Source organism: Zonotrichia albicollis, chromosome 7, assembly GCF_047830755.1.
Source record: "Zonotrichia albicollis isolate bZonAlb1 chromosome 7, bZonAlb1.hap1, whole genome shotgun sequence".
In the NCBI taxonomy this organism is placed as follows: domain Eukaryota; kingdom Metazoa; phylum Chordata; class Aves; order Passeriformes; family Passerellidae; genus Zonotrichia; species Zonotrichia albicollis.
In genome coordinates, this window is record NC_133825.1 from 50,157,400 (window position 1) to 50,175,333 (window position 17,934).

Consider the following 17,934-nt stretch of genomic DNA (forward strand, 5'->3'; position numbering starts at 1 on the left):
AATTTCTTCTACCAGGGAACTTTCAAAATAATTTGTTAAAAGCCTTTGGTGTTTTAAATATTTCCTGTAACTGCGTTAGGTTTGGTCTTCTGGAGAAAGTTTTTGATTTTTAAAAATTTCTTTTTCAATTACTCTTTATCAATTTTTGGTTTTTTGTTTCTCTCTCACACGCCACAGACGCGTGAGCAGCTCCAAGCAGAAATTCACCGGTCCCAGGCTCAGATAGAGGACCTGGAGAAGGCTCTGGCTGAGCAGGGACAGGTAATGCTGGCTCCAGCCCTTCCCCACCTCTCTGCTGGGGGACCAGAAGGGTTCCCAGGCTGGTTACAGATTGTGCACCACTTCTGCTGACAAAAAACCAACAACCAAATACAGAAAAAAACCCCAAAAAACCCAAAACAACAACAGCAGTAAACAGAAAATGGTTTTGAGAACAATTAAATATTAAATAATTCCATCATTGCCTTCCCAGCTTAACCTCTTCTTGTTGTTCTTGCTGATAAATGATGTTCTGGGTTTGTGGGCTTTATATATTCCTCAGACTAAGAGATTAGCTTTCAGATAAAGTTTGGTTTGCCTGATCTGCAGAAATATGTGATTTGTATTTAGCAAAATAGAAATGTGATAGCAAACACATAGTTAGAAATATCCCTTTTATTGCAAACCAGATTTTACCTGAAAGAGATTTTTAATCACTGGAATGTTTTTATTCCATTTGTGTACTACAGAGCTGTTAAAATTATATGGAAGTTATTAGGAAGTTATTTTAGGAAGTAATGGACTTACAGTTTCACAGCCCTCACTGTTCTGTCCCCCTGCATGTAAGGTTCAGTAAATACTTGCTGCTGTGCTGTTGCAAATGCTGCAGCCTCACCTGCAGTGCTGTTCATTTCTCCCCAAGGACATGAAGTGGATTGAGGAGAAGCAGGCGTTGTACAGAAGGAATCAGGAGCTGGTAGAAAAGGTATTTAACGTTTCTATTTCCATTATTCCAATATCATTTATGTCCTGAGGGATGCAGAAGGGGCAGTGTTCCAATCTGCGTAGCACTGCCCTGCTGGCAATAACTCATGTTTAGAGGAGATCCTCATAAAGCTGCTGGAGAGGTGGGGCTCTGGCATTGCCTCTGTGTGTCCTGTGCATGGGGACAGTGGCCCTGGGGCCAGCCCTGTGTGCCCCTGGCCTGGGTGGGTCAGCCCTGCCTGGGCTGGGTGTGCCTGCCCTGGCTGGGTGTGCCTGGCCCCCTGGCTCAGCCCGGCCCACCTGGCTCAGGTGCCCAGGGCCAGGTGTGCCTGAAGGATATAGAATTTATGGCAGGTTTGCAGGCCCTGGCTCAGGACAGGTGCCCTGGGCTGTCTCAGCCCTGCCCACCTGGCTCAGGTGCCCTGTGCTTTGGCAGATCAGGCAGATGGAGGCAGAGGAGGCACGGCTCAAGCACGACGTGCAGGACGCCAAGGACCAGAACGAGCTGCTGGAGTTCAGGATCCTGGAGCTGGAGGTGAGCCCCGTCCTGCGGGTGTGGGGCACTGCAGAGGGGCACTCTGAGCAGGTCTGCTCAAAGAGGAGAACCACAAACACCGCCAGCACCAGCGGTGTGGTTGCGGGTTGTTGTGGCTGGGATGAGCTTCAGGGGCCCTCCCAAGCCAGACCATTCATGGTGCTGTGGCACAGCAAGGGCTAACCCAGGATTCCCGTCCTTTCAGGAGAGGGAGCGGCGGTCCCCGGCCATCACCTTCCACCACGGCCCCTTCACGGAGGGGAAGAGCCCCCTGCAGGTGTACTGCGAGGCTGAAGGTGTAACAGTAAGGGATGCTCCTTTCCTGTCCCCTCCTGAGCCAAGCCAGGTGCCCCGTGCTGACTCCTGCCTCTCCGTCTCTCTCTTGCCAGGACATTGTAGTGGCAGAGCTGATGAAAAAGTTGGACATTTTAGGGGATAACGCCGTAAGTGTATGTTCCTTTAATAAATTGTGCATGCTTTGGGGATCACCTGTCCTCGTGTGGAGTGAGCAGAGCTGCCTGCTTTGGTGCTGCACAGCCTGTCCTGCCTCTGGTCTGGGCTGCAAGCAAAGCATTTGCTGCCATTCCAAGGTTTTGCTGCCACTGAGGAGTGAAGTTTGCAGGGCTCCTGTCACCACACTGCTTCACCACACTGCTCCCAGATCCCTGTTACTCAGAGTTATATTGGTGTTTGGGGCTTTCTGATCTCTGGTCGCACACGGTTTCTTGATTTGCTTGCTCTGCATTTGCTCTGCTTTTGCATTTCAGCAGCTGAGTGCTTTGAGTTTGCCCAACAACCCATTAGCCCTTGATACTAACCAGGGTATTAAACAAGTTAAAACAGCAGCGTGACAAGGAGAAGCAAATAACCAGAAAGGTGTGAGTGCTTCTCCTTCAGCCGGTGGCAGTGAATGACTGCACAGTTATGCACGTGGAGGGCACACACAGGGTGCTGAGGGTCTCTGCCTGTGCTCTCCCCTGTCAGCTGAGCCTCAGGGCTGGAGGGGCCAAGGAGAGCTGAGCCCCCCTCCAGTCTGGGGTCTCACAGAGCCCTCAGCACCTCCAGGGCCCTCCTGGGACCCCCACGCCAGTCCTGGGGCTGCAGGAGGGTCCCGCTGTTCCCACAGCTCTGCACCTGGGCTGTCCCAGCTCTCCCTGTGACCAGGCTGGCACCTGGGCTGCCCCAGCTCTCCCTCTGGGCACCAGGGCTGTCCCAGCTCTCCCTGTGACCAGGCTGGCACCAGGGCTGCCCCAGCTCTCCCTGTGACCAGGCTGGCACCAGGGCTGTCCCAGCTCTCCCTCTGGGCACCAGAGCTGCCCCAGCTCTCCTCTGGACAGGCTGGATAGCAGCAAAGTGCCATCCCCAGGACCATGGCACAGCCTGGAAGTACCAGAACTATAAATACCTGAGGGTGGGCAGCCCTGGCACAGGTGCCCAGAGCAGCTGGGGCTGCCCCTGGATCCCTGGCAGTGCCCAAGGCCAGGCTGGACACTGGGGCTGGAGCACCTGGGACAGTGGGAGGTGTCCCTGCCATGGCTGGGGTGGCACTGGGGGGATTTGGGGTCCCTTCCCACCCAGAGCATGCCAGGATTCCCTGGTTCAATCCCTGCAGGGCAGCACTGCCCCGTCCCAGAGTGCCTGAGGCTGAAGCTCTCCACAGTCCCCCTTGCTGTGCACCCCCTGCTCAGCAGCTGCCCTGGCTCTGGCTCAGGGTCCCACACAGCCAGACCCTTCTCCTGCTGTCCCTGTGGGCACACTGAAGCTTGGGATGGAATGCAAAGCACAGTTCCAGTACTTTGATATTTTGGAGAAAGCAACAGAAGATGGATGGAACGGCCAACATCTCTACAAATGCTTCCCAAAATCATCACCTGGCTGCACAAAGTGGGGATGGTGCATGGGATGAGCACTGCATCTCTTCTCCCCATGGCTCTTCATGCTGAGCTTGATCTTGTCCTGTGTAAATGTGTGTTTATTCCCTGTTGGGTACACATAGATACAGTGTCCCTGCTTTTATTGGTAAATATGAGAATTTTGGAAGAATTATGTATGACAAGGGTTGGTAATGAATAGTGACAATGCCTTTTTACAATGACTTTGCATTACAATATTAATTTTCTCTGCCTCAGTTTATTGTTCCTCAGACATATTTAATTCCAGAAACAGCAGTGGGTTAGTACAAGAACTGGGATCTGTTGTAATTGTGCTCTGCTTTTGGTGCAGAATCTGACCAACGAGGAGCAGGTGGTCATCATCCAGGCCAGGACTGTCCTCACGCTGGCTGAGAAGGTGAGAGCACAGGTGGGAAGGTGAGGAGGCTGGGAAGGTGAGGAGCAGAGGTGGAAGGTGAGGAGCACAGGTGGGCAGGTGAGGAGCAGAGGATGGGCAGGTGAGGAGCAGAGGATGGGCAGGTGAGGAGCACAGGTGGGAAGGTGAGGAGCAGAGGATGGGCAGGTGAGGAGCACAGAAGGGCAGGTGAGGAGCAGAGGTGGGATGGTGAGGAGCAGAGGATGGGCAGGTGAGGAGCAGAGGATGGGCAGGTGAGGAGCACGGGCTGGGAAGGTGAGCAGCCTTTGAAACGCAGCCTTTCAGAGAAGAGCAGTGCAGGGTTGGCTGTGCTCTGCTGTTTGAGTGGTGCCTGCCTGCTGGCACGTGCCCGGCCCAGGGCCCTGCTCAGGCTCTGTCTGTCCCACAGTGGCTCCAGCAGATCGAGGTGACCGAGTCTGCGCTGCAGCAGAAGATGCTGGACCTGGAGAACGAGAAGGTACCGGGGAGGGGCAGCAGGGCTGGGGCTGGGCCCGGGGGGTCACTGACAGCCCTGCCTTGCTCCCCAGGAGCTGTTCAGCAAGCAGAAGGGGTACCTGGACGATGAGCTGGACTTCAGGAAGCAGTCCCTGGACCAGGCTCACAAGGTGAGGGCTACCACAGGGGCTGGCTTGGGACACCTGGGTGAGCTCACTGACCGTGGCTCTGCCCTGGGCAGTGCTGCTGTGGTGTGCCCCAGGGGCTGCATGGGTCAGAATTCAGCAAATCCTCTGCACCCTGAGCTGACCAGGACTGCCTTGTGAGCACCACTCCTGGGTCTGAGTGGCCCCCAAAGGGTTAGCCCCTGAACACTAACTTGCTCAACACCAGGTTTAATTCAAAACTTCAGTAAAGGTCTGATAAGGAAATTATTTTTCAATAATTTCCCTTATATTTTTAAAAAAGATATTTTAGCCTGCACATTCCCTTGGATTTTGGATTACACCCCTATAACCAGAGCAGCTGGAGGTATTCTGGGATGTGTAAATCTGAAATGGAACTGCTTTTAATCAGGTTCATCATTAGCTGATCCTAAGGCATTTCACCCATCTTTTCAGTTGTCAGCTGTCTTGTTTCCATCAATGAGAGAAAGGTTATATATATCTATCCACAAAAAGCATAAAGTTTCCTGTCAGTTTATCTCATTTTCCCAATTCTACACAAACCTAGAGCACAGTTACACTTTCTGAGGAGCAGTGAGTGTTTATGCCTCTGTATCTGCCTCCTCTTGCCTACTTGTGTCTTGGACCATTTGGGGGAGCCTTTGCTCCATACATTTTCTGTCCTGTGGGTGATCTTTAGGACTGATTTTGCTACATTCAGAGCTGGAGCCAAGGCACAATGCAAACCTTGGAAAGCACACAAGCCCCTCGGCTGTGGCTCCAGCCCTATAACCCCCTGCAGTGGAATTTCCCTGCCCATGGGATGGAACAAGGCGGCTTTTGGGACTCTGTGGTTCCATCACCTCCTGTCCTGAGCACAGTTTGTGCAGCTGAGAGCTGACTCTGCTGATGGAAGCACTGAGTGCAGGAGTGTCAGCCCCAGCAGAGGGGCTGAGGGTTATTTGCATTCCCCTCTATTTCCTGAAGGCAGCACACGCGTGTCCCAGGCACTGCTTTGTTCCAGGGCACAAATGCAGCCTGAAAGCAGCAAGGGAAGCTTTGTGCTGCCCAGGAATTCGAGTGGAAAAAGCTCTTCTGCTTTATAAAATTCGCTTCACTTCCGTGTTTCCTTTGTGCCCTGGAGATGAGGAGCAGCTAATCGTGATGGCCCTGAAGCAGAGCCAACAGGATTAGCAGAAAACCCCTGAGCCTGGCTGCTGCAGGGTCCTGCTCCAGGCAGCACTTGGCTGACCCTGCTGCTGCTCTGGGGGCCAGGAGGGTTCCCTGCCCCTCTCCTGCCCAGGCCAGGCTGGGGTTGTGTCCCTGAGGCTGGGGCACAGCAGAAATACAGGTATCAAACAGCAGCATTTTGCTGGGACAAGGTTGTGTCCTCTGCTGGGCAGCAGGAGAGCTGGGAAAGGGCAACCAAGGGATGGCAAAATACACGTAAAAATATCTGTAGCTCACAAAATGAGTCTTTATGAACCTCTTTGCTGTTTCCCTTCTCCCTTTTCCCTCTCCCTTCTCCCCTTCCCCCTTCCTTTTACCTTTTCTCCTTCTCCTCCTCTCCCCATGGTGCCATCCCCAGGAAGGAGCAGCTGGCTCCCCACGTCTGTGGGGCAGAGCAGGCTGGGCCCAGGGGCTGTGCCAGCCCCAGGGCTGCTCGGAGCCCCTCAGGATGGGCTGTTCTCCCTGTGGACGGAGTTTTCAGTGCTGCCCTGTGGAGGCTCAGCACGCAGCCCCCGCTCCACTCCCGTTGCCTTTCAGGGTCGGACGCTCCGCTCCCCACAACCTCCTCACCCCGGCGGGGACAAGGTCGAGCTGACAGCTTTATATTGTTTTTGATTAGCAAATTCTGGAATTAGAAGCCATGCTCTATGATGCCCTGCAGCAAGAAGCTGGAGCCAAAATTTCCGAACTTCTTTCAGAAGAGGAGAAGGAGAAGCTGAAGAGCGCCGTGGAGCAGTGGAAGCGGCAGGTGATGAGCGAGCTCCGCGAGAGGGACGCCCAGATCCTGCGCGAGAGGATGGAGCTCATCCAGCACGCCCAGCAGGTGGGTCTGGGGCTGGCAGCTCGGGAGGGACAGAGCTGGGAGCTGTCCGAGCTGGGACAGGCTTTGCTCGGCCCTGGATACCCCTGCAGACAGGGCAGCGTGCTGCTCCTGCCTCTGTCACACACGGTGACAATCACAGAGCACTCACCTGCAGCCTAATACCTGTCACTATAGGACACGACAAAACACAAGTGCACACCACTGTTCTCACTGTGAAGGAAAAAGGGAAGTTTATTTTTTGACTCCAACATTTATAGTTTTCCAAAAGCAGTGGATTGGAGGGTGACGGTGCCACCTCTCCAATGACACTGGACAAGCCAACAGTCCATCAAATTTCTCCTCCTCCATAAAAGAATGCAAAACAATGAGTTATTTACAGAAAGTGTGTGAGGAAGTTTACTACAAGAATGCCAACATCAGAAGGCTTAGATAATCTTAAAAAAACAGGGTGACATAATACCCAATCTGGCTTTGGGAGAAGCACAGCACATACAATCTATGTCCCCCAAACTAATGCATCTTCTGGGTACGTCTGTATTTGGTTGGTTAATAAATATTTTTTTATTTGAAATCTGACAGAGAATTAAAGAGCTAGAAGAAAGAATTGAAGGCCAAAAAAGACAAATAAAAGAGTTAGAGGAAAAGGTAAGGTCATGCAGACGGAACAGCTGCTGTGTGTGCACATGACCATTCTCCATTTCACCTGGGCCAAGGAAACCACCCTAGAGAGAGCTCGTGTGTGTAGCGCAGTGAGAAAGGGGCACAGCTCCAGGAAAACAGCTTGCATTTGCACCAGCCCCTCCGAGGAGGGCAGGTGAACTGGTTGAACTGAGGCCTTGCTCCCTGTCACCCTTCGGGGCAGCCTGATGCTGGGCAGGGAAGGGTCAGAGCCGAGGGCTCAGCAGCAGGAGCACAGGTGGGATGGTGAGGAGCTCTGGGGAAGGGGCTGCTGCTCCCTGCTTCCCTCCCATCCATGGCAGCCCCGGGAAGGCAGTGCATGGAGCAGCCTTTCCCTGCAGGAACAGGGGCTTTGCTCTCCTCCCTGCCTGCAGCCACAGTCTGTGTCACAGAGCGTTCTGCAGCCGGCCCAGACTGGTGTGTTTGAGCCCAGAATGGCCTCAGCTGAGCCCTGCCCTGCCCGTGGGTGCTCAGTGCAGCAGGGCTGAGCTGGGCCAGCCCAGAGCTCAGCAGGGCCGGGCTCGGGGTGTTTCAGGGGTCACAGCTCAGCTGCTGTTCCCCATTTCCCCCGAGCCCATGGCTGGGGCTGGCTGGGCCCACAGGGGTCACTGTCACCAGCCCAGGGGACACGGGAGCTCTCCTGAGCCAAGGTGAGCCCCGAGCACTCTGACTTCACCTCACACTCCATATTCCTCCTCACCTGAGAGTTTTGTTGTGCTCTGTCTGTAAACACAGCTTATTTCTCAGCTAAACACACTGTAAACTCTTAATCTCTTTCTTCTCTTCCATTTTTTCCCTCTCTTCTCTCCCCTTTTCAGTTTTTATTTTTGTTTTTATTTTTCTCTTTAGCTTTCATTCTTTGGTCATAGTCCTTCAGGCCACATGCACAAGGTAAGCCCTCGGGTCTGCTCTGCTCTGCTCTTCTCCTCCTGGAGCATCTCTATTTTCCCATAGAGAAAAGAGCTTCCTTTTGCTGTATCAGCAGGATTGAAGGGTCTCTTGGGTATGCCAGAGAACCCAAAAATGGAAATCTCCAAATCCTTTAAAAAAAATGTGAAGCCTGGACTCCAGCAGGCAAAAACTTGTCTAACAAAATTTCCTTCTTTAGAGGGAAGGACAAGGAAAAATTAAGCAGGCTTAAAAGCAAGGAAAGCTCTGTCAAGCCAGGGCAAACCCCCAGTCTGGGGTGACTCCTCTGAGTGCATCAGGGGCAGCTCCACTGATCTGTGCTGGAAGCCCATGGGAACCCACAGCCCCTCTCCTGTCCTGCCTCCAGGGCAGCAGCCAGGTGGGTTTGGGGCAGCATGGCATTTACTGGGGTGTGTTCCTCCAGGCATTGTGCCATGGGCCCCAGGGACCCCCTGAATCCCCTTTTCCCATGTAAATGGGAGATAAATTGCCTTATTTCTGTGTGTGCTGCCAGAAATGACCAGGGCACGGATGGCATGGAGGGAAACACTCCCCACTAACAGAAATGGAACAGATCACAAATCCTTTGTTATCAGTTGTACAGTTCAGCAGATAATTGTAAACAGTGAGTGTTATAAACTGTGAATGTTGTTTTTGCCCAGTGGGCTTTCCTTTGATTGCTGTTCTCCTGTCCCGTTTCAGCCCCTGAGGCTGCTGCTCCTGCTGTTCCTGCCCGAGGGACAGCCCTGCTTCCCCAGACCCACACAGAGACTTTGCCCTTGCACCCTCGGATCTGTCTCGTTGTGTGCTGCTGGCCAGGGCAGCTGCAGCCTGTGGGACTTGCACGGGGCTGAGCTGGGCTGGGGGGACTCCCTGCACCCCCAAAACCCCCGAGAGCCTTTGGAGAGGACAGGACTGAGCCCGCCAAGGAAGCCAAGGACTCCGAGAACTGTGCTGCTGCCTCAGAACTGAGCCCACCGAGGAAACCAAGAGCTCTGCTGCTGCCTCTGCTGCAGCCCAGGCTCTCTGCAGGGCCAGCCCCTGACAGCAGCACCATCTCTGATTCAGATACACTGGATTTATCCCGGTTCCCTGCTAAGCAGGTGGCAAATTGCTTCTGTGCAGAAGTGCCCCTGTCCTGTCTGTGTGCCACACGCTCGTGTTTGTTCCACAGTTCTTCAAAAATCTGTCTTGGAAGAAGGTTTGAGGAAGCGTTCCAGAGGAGTAGCTCATGAAAAGATGGAAGTGAGTGAAAATGAAGTGGTTTGTTCCAAGGAATTTCTCCATTGCACAGGGTATGTCCCATGCTTTGCTGAATATCCCACAAGCCCAGTTTTAGGGAAAATGTAAAGCTACATTCAGGAAACCAAGCTCTAATTATTTTTTGAGTTGTCAGTAAACCATGATGAGAAAAATTATGCAATAATTTATAATTGGCTGTCCCTGTACAATGACAAAAGGCTTAATGCTGTCCCAGCAAAAAGTTCAGCCTGGAGAAGAATGAACTAGACCAGATTATCCCTGATCCACATTCACTGGGCTGGGAGAGGGAACAGAAGATGTTCTCACCTGGAAGGTGTCCTCACCTCAGCGAAAGGGAGCACAAGTCCCACAGAGCCCGAGCCTGGGAGGCTGGCACAGGAACCAGGAAGGAAAAAGAATCCTCTAGAAAAACAGGAGAAGAGGGGAAAACCCAGAAGAAATTCCACAGTGTGATTGACCACGTTGGATCCACAGCCAAGCACAGAAATGCAGGGCTGTGGGGCAAGGCCAGGGATGAGGAACAAGGCCAGGACCAAGGCCAGGGATGAGGCCCAAGGCCAGAGATGAAGGTCAAAGCCAGGACCAAGGCCAGGGATGAGGACCAAGGCCAAAGATGAAGGTCAAAGCCAGGACCAAGGCCAGGGATGAGGAACACAGCCAGGACCAAGGCCAAGGATGGAGGACGAAGCCAATAACAAGGCCAGGGATGAAGGATGAAGCCAGGAACAAGGCCAGGGATGAGGAACAAAGCCAGTACCAAGGCCAGGGATGAAGGTCAAAGCCAGGACCAAGGCCAGGAGCGAGGTGCTGCCACCAGCCAGGGTCCCATGTGCCCATTCCCTGGGAGCACAGGCAGGAAGGGACCAGAGCTCTGGACAGGTAAGATGGGCTGAGCAGCTGGAAACCCCTTTGTCCTGGGATTCTGGGGAACTCCCTCCCCTGCTGGTCTCTCTCACTTGGGTTAATAATTACAGGTGCTATTAATCTGTTATTATTATTCTCTTAAGGTGATAACAGAGGAAATAATGAATTTGGCATTGAAATTACCAGAGTCTTTATGTAAACATTATTTAATTATTGCTAATAATTTAGGTGTTAAATTTCAGTGTGATATAATGACAAATTCTGGGTTTATGTTTTAGATCAGTGGTCACTCTTAACACAAAGTTATTGGGAGGTAATTAAAGGCGCTGTTGGATTTGTATGGACAGCAAGCAGTCACGCTGCTTTTAAAAATACATGTTTTAAATGCAGGAGATGAAAATATTTTTCATTTTGCATAGAAATGACAAATACTAATCAGAAAGTATTTTAATTCACAATTTCCCTCACTTGTTTTGAAATTTGTGCTGATAAGGCGGATAAACATGACGGGGAGAGCAGCAGAGAAAGCTGCAGCTGCGCAGGCTTTACAGAAGTGTTATTAACGTGCCAGATTTGTGTATTAATTATTGAATTGTAATTGCAGTGTGAAATGAAGCTCTCCTGGGTCAGAGTGGGCAGTGCCCAGGTGGGGTGGTGGGCACCCGGGGGTGCCCCTCAGCAGAGACCCCATCAGTGGGCCCCAGTGCAGGGGGTGCAGCCAGGGGAATCTGGGAGCTGTGTGTCCTGGAGGAGAGGATTCTGCTCTGCAGGCCATTTGATTGTCCCAGGCAGTTTACGATGGTGTTTCAGTTATTTTTAGTGTCTCTTTAACTTTGGAGTCTGGAGGCTCACAGGGCTGGGTAGCACTTGCCTGTGTACAAATAAATAAGCTGTCACTTACCTAAGGGAAATTTTTATTAGATATTAACTCTTACATTTATAGAAGAGGCTTGAGCATCCATATTTTTTGCCCTGATTATCTTAATTTAATTAAAACCACCAGCCTTTATTATAGCTCCATTTGATATTTGTCCATTCAAAGGAAGCAACGTGTGGAATGTGCTGGAACAAATAGCATTAAAATATTGTTTTCAATTTTCCAGTGATGGAAGGATGGGGAAAGCACCATGGCAGAGAGCTGGAGCTCCATGGTCTCTGCAGTCCCCTCCTACCCAAGCCAGTCTGTATTCATGTTTCTAAAAGCAGCTTGCTGTGTTTAACTGATCTGTGGAGCTGGGCATCATGGGGAGATGCCAGCCATGGGCACCAGCAGCAATCCAGCTTTAGGTTCATGGTGGACCCACCTGTTTTCAGATGCTCCTCTAACCCTTGCACTTCTTACAACAATATAAATTCTCTTTAGAAATGGCCCTCAATATTTTTAATTAAGAATACATAACGTATTTCCTACTGTAGGCAGCAATCAGAAATACCAGTTTCAGGAGTTCAAATCTTGATGCTTTTATTTAACCAGGAAATTAGTTTCAGGAGTTCAGAGCTTGATGATTTTATTTAACCATGGATGGGGACATTTCCCCAGGGGGAGCCTCCTTCCCGCAGAGCAGGATCTGCCCCTGTGAGCCTCTCAGTTCTGTAGATAATTCCTTCTCTTTAGATGGCTTTGCACACTGACCAGTTGAACAGCAGCAGGTTGTTCTGTGTTCCTGGTGTGCCCGCTGTCAGCAGAGGGTGGGTTTGGGGTTTTGGGGTTTTCCCTCCCTTTCAGAAGGGATCCCAGGCAGGTGAGGAGCTGCTGGGGCTGGCAGCCCCGTGTGAGTGCTCAGGCTCTCTGGAATGACTCCTTCAGGGGCACTAATGAGCTCCAGCCTCTGCACGCTAATTGGCCACTCTGCTGTGCAGGGTGACCCCAGACATCCTTGTTTGAAGTGAAGTGTGGGGAAATTCAGGCCGGCAAGGAGACTCCCATTGAGCAAAGGCATTGACTCAGAAGCTTTTATTCCTTTTGCAAACCTTGCGGGTTTCTCTCTCTCAGAGACAGGATTGGCTCGGCGATGGAGGCGATTTCCAGTGGGTTAATAACTGTCAATTTGTGTCAGAGCAGGGGGTGTCTCTGGCAGGGGTTTCTGCTCCGCTGTCTCGGGGCTGCTGCGCGCTGAAGAGCACAGAGATGACAACGTCAGCCTGAATTTGTGGCTGAGGCGGGGATGGAGGCCCTGGGGCGGGAGCTGGGGCTGAGGGGGGCTGCAGCCAGGTCTGGGCAGGGCTGGGAGCTCCTCAGCCCTGCTCACCCCACACATCTCTGCTGTGCAGGGCTGCCTCTCCACGGCTCTGCCAAATCCCACAGGAATACACTTTGTCACCGGCCAGCTGGGGGTTTCCTTCTGAGCAAAACACCTGGTTTGTTACACAGGAACTTCTGTTGTGCTTGTGTGACGTGGGACCAGCCTTTCATTTATCCTCTCTACAGCCAAAACCTCCCCACTCCTGTGTTGCTGTAGGGGATCACACACAGCACAGAATCCCAGAATGGTCTGGGTTGGGAGGCACTTGCAAGGTCATCCCTGCCCATCCCTACCCCAGGCTGCTCCAAGCCCCATCCAGCCTTCCCCTCAGTCATTTGCAGGGGTGTTCCTCTTGCTGTGGGAAGTAGAGGACTTTTTTGGAGCGTGAATTTGTGCAGCAGCAGCAATTTGGTATCCTGTGTGCTTCCCCCTCAAAACCCCAGCACCTTCCACCCTCAGCTTGCTCTCAGAAGGAAAACTCCACCTAATTCTGTACAGAGCTGGGACTGGCAGCCTGCTCCACCAAGCTGGTTTTAAAGATAATCATTCATTTCACCTTTCATTCCCCAAAGCACTCCTGGGGCAGAGCAGCTTCAGTTCTCATCACAGCTGAAGGGTTCTCCCCCTCAATCTGGGTCTTGCTGAGCTCTTGCAAATAATGAGAACGTGTATTTTTGTAGTTTACCAAACTCAGCATTAGCCTGGAGAATTATTCAGCTGGAAAATCCATCCTAAAGCTAGCTTTCTTAAAGAATGCACTCTGTTTGTAAATTGCGTTTGTGTAAATAGCCCTGCCATGGAGGGGTGGGGTGCCTATGATAGGTCTGCAGTTGCAGGGCAGCAGAAACCCCAGAGAAACCTCTCCGGGAAAGGAGGACGTGTCCCAGTCACTGAGGCTGCACTGGCCTCATGCAGACGGGCAGGGGCAGCCAGGGTGCTGCTCTGTCAATGCTTTTCTGAGGAGAATAGCCCGGGGGGCACTCTGCTCCTCGCTATAAACAGGGATGCTGCCGTCACCCCCGGGACACGGCGGATTGGTGCGTGCAGTGCCGGGGCTGTCACGGCTGTCACAGAGGGCCTGGAAGGGATTGAGAGACTCTCACATCGGCACTTAAAGCACATTTGTCCCTTTGTTAAATCCGGGAGGATTCTGAGCGCCGTGAGTTGATGATGTGCCTGGGAGGGCTCCAGCAGCTGGGCTCCCCAAAGTGGGGAGGAGTGCAGGCACGGGCAGGGTGTGCAGCAGCAGCAGGGAGCCCGTCTGTCACACAGAGCCCCCGGTTCCTGCCGTGCCATCAGGGCTGGCGTCCCCCCATGTCCCCCAGTGTCCCTGGTGTCAGCCTGCATTTCCTGCCTCAGCTCCACCTGCTCAGCCTGACCGGGCACCGTGCTGCTCGGCGGATCCCACTGAACTGTGCCTGAGCTGATCCCACTGAACTGTCCCTGCTCAACCAATCCCTCTGAACTGATCCCACTGAACTGTGCCTGAGCTGATCCCACTGAACTGTCCCTGCTCAACCAATCCCTCTGAACTGATCCCACTGAACTGTGCCTGAGCTGATCCCGCTGAACTGTCCCTGCTCAACCAATCCCTCTGAACTGATCCCACAGAACTGTCCCTGAACTGATCCCACTGAACTGTCCCTGAACTGTCCCTGAACTGTCCCTGCTCAACCAATCCCTCTGAACTGATCCCACAGAACTGTCCCTGAACTGATCCCACTGAGCTATACCTGCTGAACTGTCCCTGAACTGTCCCTGAACTGTCCCCAAACTGTCCCTGCTCAACCAGTCCCTCTGAACTGATCCCACTGAACTGTGCCTGAACTGTGCCTGAACTGTCCCTGAGCTTTCCCTGAACTGTCCCTGAGCTGTCTCTGAACTGATCCCACTGAACTGTCCCTGCTGAACTGATCCTACTGAACTGAAAATCCAATGTGGAAAGAAAATGCTGGGGGTTTCTATGCACATATTTGTATCTGTGTGTGTGTATGTGTGTGTGTATAGAATGAGTAGTACCAAGATTTTATCGCAGGTAAATGATTTGTAATGGAAGGAGACAGCTCTTTAAACCCCTGCTATTATGCCTGGAGGGAGCAGCCCTGTTTTCTGCTCTAGCAGAAGCAGTTTGCAGCAGGTCTGTGTCAGAATCCCCCGTGTCCGTGGGGCAGAGCCTGACTGTGGGGCCAGAGCTGCCTGGTTCCCCTTCCAGCACAGGAGGTGATGGCAGTGCCAGAGCTCAGCCCTGCCCTGTCTGGGATGGCTCCTGGCATGAGGCTGCAGGAAGGGAACAGAATGGCTGGAATCAGCTGTGCTGATGTTCCTGCAGTCCTGGTTTGGGTGGCTCCTGGCAGGAGGCTGCAGGAAGGGAACAGAATGGCTGGAATCAGCTGTGCTGATGTTCCTGCAGTCCTGCCTGGGATGGCTCTTGGCATGAGGCTGCAGGAAGGGAACAGGAATGGCTGGAATCAGCTGTGCTGATGTTCCTGCAGTCCTGGTTTGGGTGGCTCCTGGCAGGAGGCTGCAGGAAGGGAACAGAATGGCTGGAATCCCCTGTGCTGGCTGCTCCTGCAGTCCTGCCTGGCCAAGCAGGGCTGGCACTGACGGGCACCCTGATGCCCAGCATCCCCAGCCCAGCTCCAGCCTCCCCCCGGCTCTGGAGCTGCTGGAAGGCGTCAGGGGCCCGGGAACAGCGTTTCAGATTCCAGTCTGTGAATATTGATGAGGTGAAGTGCTTTTATGCTCGTGGGTAGTTCCTCTGCTCTTGTACACTCCCAGCATTTGTCAGCACAAATGGATAAGGGCAGGAACACTCCTTCCTTGGTCAGTTGGACTGGAAAACCCCAGAATCTTCCAAGTCAATACAGAAAGGAGCAAAATACACCATGGACATGTTCACTGTGATGTCCTGTGAAACAGTGCTTTTAATTTTAAATTTGAAATGAGGAATTAAGTAACAAATTAAGTGGACAATGAGGGGCCACTGGTAACTGAGATTCTCAAGGCTAGAGGCCCATCCTCCAGCCACAAAAACCATGGGACTGTGGCCTGAACCAAGAATCTGAATTTTTGCAGATACTGTAGTGAATTGCCCAAGTGTGTTTACCCTGTCACCCTGCTCACAAAGGCAGGTGTTAAAAAATAGCATCTTAAAAAAGAAGGTGCATGTTGTCAAAGCTGGGGGTGCAGCTGAGATTTGTGTGAGTCCATTTGTGTAATCCATTAACTGTCATTACCCTGATCTTTGGCTGCTTCACTGCAGCCAGCAGGTTCTTTTTTCTCACCAGGAAAAAGGGGAAAAGAAAAAAGAGCTTCCTCTTCTTTCCAGGGATCTGTCCTGTCCTCTTCCCTGACCTCAATGCTCCCTTTTCTGTGGAACCTATTGCAACTAAATGGCCACCGTTTTTAGATGGTAAATAACTCCCCTCTGCATTTTATTCTGTGGATGATTTCTCATCTTCCTGTTCTCTGGGAACCCCTCTCTGCCCTGCAATACATTATTTGCATTTGTATTCATGTGCACAGGAGGGGTTGAATATGCCATAAATGTCCAGTGGGAGAGGAAGGGGGAAAGGCAAGGAAGCCAAGTCTAGCCCATTGTTCTTTCCATGGACGTGAAATTCCACCTGTTTATTCTCAGCGTGAGCCATGAGTGGGAAGAGGAGAGATTCTGCATTCCCAGCTCGTGGGGGGTTGTGAGCCCCAGGTGAGGATGGGGTCCAGCCCCCAGGGCCACAGTGTTGGGGCAGGGGCTCTCTGATCCCCTCCTTCCCCCTGCACGGGTCCCAGAGGGATCCATGATTTACTGGCACCTCTCAGGCAGCAGCGGGGTCCCAGGGTGTGTCCCGGGCTGGATTCAGGCTTAGCAGGGATGAAGAACCTCAGGCTCATCCAGGCAGACTCTGCTGTGGGAGAGAGGGCTGAGCTGCCCTAGAGCCACCTCCAGCATCCCTTCACCTGCTTGGTAACGCTGCTTAGGGGGCTCAGTGAGGCATTGCCTTGGCCAAGTGCTGCCTGCTGGTTCTGGTGCCTTTTCCTTACTCCCCAAACATGTCCCAGCTTTTCCCAGCAGCCCAGGATGCTGTCAGTGCCTCCCTCAGCCATATGGTCCTGTGTGATGTATATAAACAAACATATGTATATATAAATAAGCATGTAAATATGTATCCATAGATAAAGATGAATGTGTAAATACATATCTCCTTCCATTGCAGCCTTGGCAAGAGATTACGTTGATGCAGGTGATCATTATTCTTCTTCAGAAACTGTCATGACAGGATGAGGAGTAATGGGGTCAAACTAAATCAGGGGAAATTTAGCTTAGATGTGTGGAAGAAACTCTTCCCTGGCAGGGTGGGCAGCCCTGGCACAGGTGCCCAGAGCAGCTGTGGCTGCCCCTGGATCCCTGGCAGTGCCCAAGGCCAGGCTGGAGCACCTGGGACAGTGGGAGGTGTCCCTGCCATGCAGGGGTGGCACTGGGGGGATTTGGGGTCCCTCCCACCCAAACCATTCTGGGGCTTTGTGATTCCTTTCTGACAGTAAATTTAATCTGTGATCTTTGAGGAGCTGCATTCCTGCATTGTTCTCTTCCCTGCTGTTTTCCGCAAGCCGCGAGCGCTCAGAAGCACAAACACCAGCGCTCCGTGCGTTACCATCTTTCACATGCTGCTGTCCCAGTTTTGCAGCTCTGGAACAATCCCGTGTGTTCGGCGGGAGGCGGGGGGTGAGGCACCGGTGACTGTGCCGTGTGCGGGGCCCCGGGGGCAGCGGTGCAATCTCCCAGCGCTCTGCACCGAGCGCGCTGTGACGGCCCCGACAGGCTGGAGCAGAGCAAAGGGCAGCTGGAAAACCCCGTCAGCCGCCCTCGGTTCTCTTCTGTGGTTTACTTTTCAGGAATTGCTTCTGAAATCCTTAGGATGCTGCTGTCACCTGCGAGCAGCATCCCCTGTCCCAAGGCTCGGGGGCACGGCAGGACCTGCTCTGGTGCAGGGCTGGAACAGAGGAGCCCAGGGAGCCCGGGACTGTCTGCCCTGCCGGCCGGGCTGCGAAGGGTTAACCCTTTCCCTGCACAGGGAGCGGATTCAGCTGCTGCTGGGGCCCGGGGAGAAGAGACAGGGAACGGGGGATGGAGAAAGGACGGGGAACGGGGGATGGAGAAGGGAGAGGGAACGGGGGATGGAGAAGGGACAGGGAACGGGGGATGGAGAAAGGACAGGGAATGGGGGATGGAGAAGGGACAGGGAACGGGGGATGGAGAAGGGACAGGGAACGGGGGATGGAGAAGGGACAGGGAACAGAGGATGGAGAAAGGACAGGGAACACGGAATGGAGAAGGGACAGGGAACAGAGGATGGAGAAAGGACAGGGAACGGTGGATGGAGGAAGGACAGGGAACGGGGGATGGAGAAGGGACAGGGAACGGGGGATTCTCTCCTCTCTGGCCGCTGGCAGGGCTGTTCTCTTCCCACGTGTGTTCCTTCCCCAGGCATTCCCCGTCCGGCTGGGTGGGACATGGGAGCA

At 52.9% G+C, this 17,934-nt stretch overlaps 1 protein-coding gene across 32 annotated transcripts in view; it reads left to right on the top strand.

The window, feature by feature from the left end:
- The window catches only part of JAKMIP3 (Janus kinase and microtubule interacting protein 3), a 59,523-nt gene that overhangs the window by 39,156 nt on the left and 2,433 nt on the right, over window positions 1-17,934 (top strand). For 12 of the 32 annotated variants that reach the window (XM_074545438.1, XM_074545440.1, XM_074545431.1 and 9 more), the window contains 12 exons: window positions 178-261; window positions 902-964; window positions 1,400-1,498; window positions 1,704-1,802; window positions 1,888-1,947; window positions 3,722-3,787; window positions 4,194-4,262; window positions 4,333-4,410; window positions 6,254-6,457; window positions 7,037-7,102; window positions 7,985-8,026; window positions 8,747-10,186. In XM_074545438.1, the coding sequence (XP_074401539.1) occupies window positions 178-261; window positions 902-964; window positions 1,400-1,498; window positions 1,704-1,802; window positions 1,888-1,947; window positions 3,722-3,787; window positions 4,194-4,262; window positions 4,333-4,410; window positions 6,254-6,457; window positions 7,037-7,102; window positions 7,985-8,026; window positions 8,747-9,016 (1,200 nt within the window). In that variant the 3' untranslated portion in view covers window positions 9,017-10,186. Of the gene's footprint in view, window positions 1-177; window positions 262-901; window positions 965-1,399; window positions 1,499-1,703; window positions 1,803-1,887; window positions 1,948-3,721; window positions 3,788-4,193; window positions 4,263-4,332; window positions 4,411-6,253; window positions 6,458-7,036; window positions 7,103-7,953; window positions 8,027-8,746; window positions 10,187-17,934 lie in introns of those variants that run through there. The other 20 variants (XM_074545460.1, XM_074545450.1, XM_074545447.1 and 17 more) reach the window with 9 other exon arrangements.